This window comes from Polypterus senegalus, chromosome 5 (genome assembly GCF_016835505.1).
Source record: "Polypterus senegalus isolate Bchr_013 chromosome 5, ASM1683550v1, whole genome shotgun sequence".
Taxonomy (NCBI): Eukaryota; Metazoa; Chordata; class Cladistia; order Polypteriformes; family Polypteridae; genus Polypterus; species Polypterus senegalus.
The window spans coordinates 4534934-4542510 of NC_053158.1; the positions used below are offsets into that span (position 1 = coordinate 4534934).

Genomic DNA, 7577 nt, shown 5'->3' on the forward strand with positions numbered 1-7577 from the left:
GACCACAGGGTCACGGGGTCTGCTGGAGCCAATCCCAGCCAACACTAGGCGCAAGGCAGGAACCAATCCTGGGCAGGGCACATGCATCATTTTCAAAACATTAACCGAACAGTGTTTTTTTAATTTATTTTTCTGAATACGTTTTTGTTAACTTAGTTCAATTCAGAGTCGTTTCAATCAATAGATTTTGACTTTCACTTTATATATTCAGGAGTGAGTTTATATACTCGATGTTGACTTTATATAATCAGGAATGACTTTATAAATTCGGCGCTGACTTTACATATTCAAGTTTTGACTTTATATATTCTAGCTGACTTTATATATTCTGACGCTGACTTTATATATTCAAGTTTTGACTCTATATATTCTGACTTAACTTTATATATTCACAAAATCAATTTATTTGCCTGTTTGGCACCCCATAGTATATGTGTGTATATATGTACACATGTATGTATATATATATATATATATATATATATATATATATATATATATATATATATATACATATATATATTTTAAGGTTTATCACTGTATGACTGTTTATATATATATATATATGCCAATGAATGGGATTCTGACTTTTAGCAACACTCATGACAATGACAAAACAATTACATTGTACAATACATGTTACATTATTATTAAAATATTTCCTTTATGTTTTAAAAGATACTTTATCCCATATATTGCATAGCATATATATATATATATATATATATATATATATATATATATAGATTTATATATATAGATATATATATATATATATATATATAGATAGATATGACAACAACACTCATATCAAAGACAAAACAATTACATTAACAATCATGTAACGTTATTTTAAAATTTTTCCTTTTCTTTTCATAACTTCTTTAACACACTACTTCTCCGCTTACGGCCAGTATTCTGCAAATCTAGATATATATCTATATCACATAAATTAACAAAGCTTACTTTATTTGATTTAGTACAATAAAGAACAGTATTCATCTTCACTAGCATGCTAATGGCACACAACTGAACTCGTCATTCATTCTCCTCATGTTCTTATGGGCTGTTGTCAGGGGACTTCCAGAAGACGCACAGGATTAGGGCTGCAACGATTAGTCAACGTAATCGCCGACGTCGACTACAAAAAATTGTCAACATGGATTTTTTTATGGTCGACGCGTCATAAACAAAACCTTCAATAGAGGCCCCAGTCACAAACAACCACATTGGTTTTTGTAACTGCAATGCACTACATGAACGCCTGGAGGCAGTATTGTTTGTTATTGGTTTGTCAAGACTGCACACAGTCCTACCAACGCAAGCATCCTGGAGCTGTGATGCCGCCTCCGTCTCTTTGGAGGTAAGTTTTAGCGAGTAAAGTTAGTGTCACGTGTTAACATTAGAACACTCTAGACGAGAACAGGCCATTCAGCCCAACAAAGCTTGCCATTTCCTATCCACTTATTTCCTCCAAGAAAACATCAAGTCGAGTTTTGAAAGTCCCTAACGTCTTACTGTCTACCACACTACTTGGTAGCTTATTCCAAGTGTCTATCGTTCTTTGTGTAGAGAAAAACTTCCTAATGTTTGTGCGAAATTTCCCCTTAACAAGTTTCCAGCTGTGACCCCGTGCTCTTGATGAACTCATTTTAAAATTCAAGTCTCGATCCACTGGACTGATTCCCTTCATCATTTTAAACGCTTCAATCAGGTCTCCTCTTAATCTTCTTTTGCTTAAACTGTAAAGGCTCAGCTCTTTTCATTTTTCCACATAACTCACCCCTGTAGCCCTGAATCAGCCCAATCGCTCTTCTCTGGACCTTTTCTAGCTGCTTTGTCCTTTTGTAGCCTGGAGACCAAAACTGCACACAGGACTCCAGATGAGGCCTCACCCGTGCATTATAAAGCTTGGGCAGATCCTCCTGCGACTTGTACTCCACACATTGTGCTATATAACCTGACATTCTGTTAGCCTTCTTAATGGCTTCTGAACACTATCTGGAAGTCGATAGCTTAGAGTTCACTATGACTCCTAAATCCTTCTCATAAGGTGTACTCTCGATTTTCTGACCGCCCATTGTGTATTCAAACCTAATATTTTTACTTCCTATGTGTAATACTTTACATTTACTGACATTAAATTTCATCTGCTACAAATCTGTCCAAGCCTGTCTGCTATCCAAGTCCTTCTGTGATGATATAACGGATTCCAAATTATCTGCTAATCCACCTATCTTGGTATCATCTGCAAACTTAACCAGCTTATTACTTATATGCCTATCTAAATCATTTATATATATTAAAAATAACAGCAGCCCTAGCACTGCCCCTTCTGGTCACCACTCTTAACATCGCCAGTTCTGATGAGGTTCCTCACACCATCACCCTCTGCTTCCTGTGTCTGAGTCAATTCTGCACCCATCTAAAAACATCACCCTGAACTGCCACTTCTTTTAACCTGATGCCCAACCTCTCATGTGGCACCTTAACGTTGATGTTTGTATTATAATGAGTATATCAAGGTTTCGACAATTATAGTTAACCCTTAAACCGACACATATTTGGGGTTTAATGCACCCCTGGACGCCAAATACTTTTTAGCTGCACTTTTTAAGTAAATGTCACAATTCACAAAGAAAATGTGAAATTTTAATGGAACACGACTTTTTTTTTTCATGCAAACAGCATCACAATTACTGCAACACTGATCATTTTACACACTGCAAACGAACTGCAAAAACTATAAAAAAAAAACTACTGCAACATCCATCCATTACCCAACTCACTATATCCTAACTACAGGGTCACAGGGGTCTGCTGGAGCCAATCCCAGCCAACACAGGGTGCAAGGCAGGAAACAAACCCCGGGCAGGGTGCCAGCCCACCGCAGAACTACTGCAACAAATTATTATTATATGTTCAAGGTGTAACTGACGCCATTGAAAACAGTAAATCACCGAGCCAACTGTGCTTGAACTGTCTGCATGCAAACACACAGAGGTAAACGCTGATGAAGCGTTTGAATCCCAGAGACAGTGGTACTGCAGTTCTGCCGGGGCTCGCAGTGGTCATGAGCTGGCTGCTCAATGAATATACGGCAGTGACTGATCAGCTCCAGTGTGCTGGCAAATCGCTCCGTGAAGCAAATATAGCCAGTTGCGGAGTTCGATGAATGTACGTTGCCGCATATACTCGGCTTTGGCATGCTTCAAATTGCACTCAAACCGGTTACAGCATTCAACAAATGTACTTATCTGAATCAACTCGGCTCCGGCGTGCTGGCAGTAATAAGCTTGTTACATATTTTAGTCCGTTTTTTTTTTTTTATTTTAGCGTAATGTAGTACATGATGTGATAAACTACAACACTTTTCCTTTGGAGTGGGAAATCTTTCTCTGTCTGCAAAATCATTCTTGTGTATTCCTGCTACCTCTACTCCCTCTGAGTGTCTCTTCTTAGCAGCTGGGAACATTGTCACAAAGAAGAGAGCCAGCCTCACACCATAGCACGTCGAAATGCTCACTGCAATCAGGAATATATGAACTGAATCTTTTATAAACTGTACATTATTGTTTTATTTTATTCGAGTTGAAGCTTTACTTAAACTTTTGGACTTTAAGACACACCAGTGGCCATTTTTGGTTAGGTTAAATGCACTTTTTTTGTTTAAAGACTATGCGCACTTTAGTTTGTATTGTTTAATGTATTTCTTTTTTATTGTGAAGGTCACACTAATATAAAAACATCTGATTATTTTCAAATTCATATGTTTCACTGGTTGTTATTTTAACTTGATTATTATTAATTTTAATTGTGTTAATGCAGAGACATGAGGGTGACATTCACAGGTGGACAGACGTGAGCAGATGAGGTTAGACATACACTGGAGCCCAGAACAAGATGTGCAACCACAGGTCGCAGGCATCAAATTAGTCAGGCATGAAATAATCGTGACTAATCGAAAACAAACTTGAACGATTAGTCGACTACCAAAATAATCATTAGCTGCAGCCCTACAGGTTACGTTAACTCTGGATATGTGGATATGTGTTTATGAATGACCCCTGAAAAGGCCTGTTTCTCTGCCTTGTATCCAGTGCTTCTCAGACAAGATCTGGCCTGCAATCCTGAATAGGATTAAACCGGGTTTGAAAATGTAGATATGGAAGGATGTACGTCCACAGGACTACGAACTCAAACTTGATTTCAGGAAAAACCCATACTGAATGGACAGTGGTTACTAAATAATTGCATACAGAAATATCTTACATCAGGTGTTAACAATACATGCAATTAGCACTATTTTGGCTATTTAATAGCACAGGTAAATATTATAATTGACATCTTTATTTACAGTAATTTAAAAAGCAAGTACACCACATGGGAATTGTTGCTCTTTACCCCCAAATATGTGAACAGGCAAACATTAGATCTTCATGCAGACAGTGCCTACAGCTAAAGGGATAAAACTGAATAAAAACACACAGAAAATTTGCAATTTCAATAATTTAACATTCAGCATAAAAATCAATATCTGTATTCGTCTATGGAGTAAAAATAAATATATAAATAAAAAGATCCGGCCACTCGTGGCTTCAGAGGCTGGTATTGCTTCCTTCAGCAGAAAGGAATTCTAGCAGGTATTTTGCATAACAGCTCACAAGTCTCGGACATCGACTTGGTGACAACTCCGCCATGTAAAACCTTCAGCTGCAAGATGTTTGTGTATTTGCTTGCATCTTCTGGCCATTTCATATCATTTTGCAATATTTCAATGGGATTCAATGACTAGGCCAGTTCACTAACCCTCCATTTTATCTTTCTGAGCCATTCTTTGGCGGATTTTCTAGTAAGCTTTGGATCATTATCATGGTGAAAGCCCCATGTCCAGTTTAATTTCAACTTTCCAACAGATGAGCCTCACATTCTCCTCATGCACACTTTTGATATGATGTAGAATTCATTGTTAACTTGATGACGGCAAGCTGCCCAGGCCCTGAGGCAGCAAAGCAACCCCAAACCAGATCATTTCCACCACTTATGCTTCACAGCTGGCATGTGGTTTTTCTTCTGAAATTAGGTCTTCTGTTTGCACCAAACATGTCTACCGTTACAGTGCTCAAAATTTCTATCGTTGATACATCTGTTCAGAGCATATTGTCCCAGAAGGCCTGATGTTTGTCTAGATACTCTAATGATTGCTTCAGATTGCAATAACTTTTTCCTGGCACACCTCCCATGTTGGTCAAATCTGTGCAAACCATTTCTGACAGCAGGTACCTGCACTTTGACAACAGCTTGTTAAAGAGTTACCTGCAGATCCTTCAATTAAACTTTAAGGTTCTTGGAGACTTCCTTTAGTATCAAACAGTTAGCTCTTGGTCTGAACCTGGGCCTGGACAAATTAGCAATAGTCTGAAATCCACAGAACTTGTGGATTATCTTCCTTACAGTCAAATTAATGATTTCAAAATAATTTTCTTTTTAAATTCTTTGCCAGACTCCTAAGCATTCACAACCTCCAGGTCCTCGAAATCTTTGCATTAAATAATACGGGTCAGGTTTTTCCAAGTGACAAATCTGCGATTTTGTTTATTTAGATTACACGAGAACGAATACACCACGTCAGTTTCATGCATCATTTGTTCAACTAGGATCAACTTCATCTGCAGGCACTGTTTGCATGAAGATCTAATGTTATTCCCTATATATATAAAAGCCAAATACCACTGACTCACTCATCACAAAATCTGCCGAACCATGAGAACTTGGGACTTGAAATAGGAATGTAGGTTACCCTTGGCCCATAGGTGCTCACTAAGAAATGGTTATAAAAATTTCATGGTCCAAGCGCGAAATTTCTGACAGTTTTTTAAGACCCATTTGTAAGTCTATCTATCCGCTTTTCACTAGAGAACTACTTAACGAATTTATATCGGGTTTGTTTCTAGAATTTGTTGATTTTTTGACTTTCTCATTGTGCTAAGTATCATAGTTCGCTTGTGGTACCGATTTATTAGCGTGAATCTGAAATAGACTCATTGGGCTGCAGGGAGGCAGGCGGGCCCTCCTCACTCACGCGTCTGCCTCGGAGCGTAACCTCAACTCCGCTTAGTTAGCGAACATGAGAACTACTTAATGGATTTAGAACTTTTTTTTTCTATAATTTGCTTGAACATTCCAGTTGATTTTGCGACTTCTCTCATTGCACCAAGAACCATAGTTCGCTTACAGGAGCGATATATTCACGCTAATCCGTGACAGAGGCTGCAGGCCTAGAGGAACAGTGACGTCAGGAGTAGAGAGCTGGGTGGGGCCTCCTCACTGTCCTGTTTCACTACTACGTAGGCCCGTGGGTGATGGCTAGTATTATATATGTTATATATGAAAATTGACATAAATGATACCAAGTAAAGTAGATTTGCAGATAATTGGGAATTTGTTGAATCATAACAGAGAGACTTGGACAGCGTGCAGGCTGGGGCAGAATTGTGGACGATGAAATTTAATGTCAGAAAACATTAATATATAATATAATGTATTAATACCAGTAACGGCGTACTGCACGATAATGTGCAGTGAATACACTTGACTTAAGCATTCCTAGTTTTCATACTTTTTCTCTGTCTCTGTTTAGCATTCATTTGCTCAGAGGTTGATGCGCTTGCTGCTTCCTGAGCAGCTCTTCTTTTCTCCACCCTAGCGACCTGCTTCTTCACGTCTTTCCACTGCATCTTTTCACGTTAAAACTGATTAAGTTAGTTTTTGTGTTGCAATTACTTAGTACGTTTTCTTTAATTTGTCACTTAAGCCGGCACTTCAAGTCTTCAAACTGCCTCTAGAATGATTAGCGAAGGTGATAGGGAATGAGAACGGCGCCCATACGCATGTGTCGCACGGCTGCCCTGCTGTGTGCTGTCGAGAGTTGATTCTATAATAAAATGAAATAAAAATAAAAAGAGTAATAAAAATGATCATCCCGAAAGCGGATAGTAGACGTCACATAGTATATGTGTACCAAATTTCAAGTCAATAGGTGAAACGGTTTGTGAGCTACAGGTGATATAAAATCCTGGACAGACAAACAAACAGCCACGGCAGCGTATTATATAAGACGATACGTCCTGGGTATGACGTTAATGCATCCAGCCCTGCAAGTAGGCCCTCCATCCCGCAAGGAAAAACCTGGGGGTTGGTGGCAGAAATGGCACTCAAGCCACCATAAAAAAAACTCCCACCGATTCCATTCTATCTGAACTAGTGTGGTGCTGAGGTGTCACCCGCTGCATGGCTAGACTCTGGTCCTAATCTGGGATCTTGAGTTGGTTTGTCATGTGGTGGGTGAGGCAATGCGCTGTATCAGCGCGTACTCCTAACCTCTCTCTAAATATAAAGTATTACAGATAGGAAGTCAAAATGTTAGGTTTAAATACACGATGGGAAGCAGAAAACTGAAAGTCCGCCTTATGAGAAGGTTTTAGAGGTTTGAGTGGACTCAACACTATCAACTGCCAGCCAGTATTCAGAAGCCATTAATAAGGCCAAGAGAATGTCAGGTTATATAGCGCCTTGAT

General features: G+C 38.8%; 1 protein-coding gene across 1 annotated transcript in view; it reads right to left on the reverse strand.

The window, feature by feature from the left end:
• The window catches only part of LOC120530065 (cyclic nucleotide-gated cation channel beta-3-like), a 64877-nt gene extending 60043 nt beyond the window's left edge, over window positions 1–4834 (reverse strand). The window contains exon 1 of the mRNA XM_039754212.1: window positions 4810–4834. Within this exon, the coding sequence (XP_039610146.1) occupies window positions 4810–4834 (25 nt within the window). The remainder of the gene's footprint in view (window positions 1–4809) is intronic.
• Between the last annotated feature and the right edge of the window lie 2743 nt (window positions 4835–7577).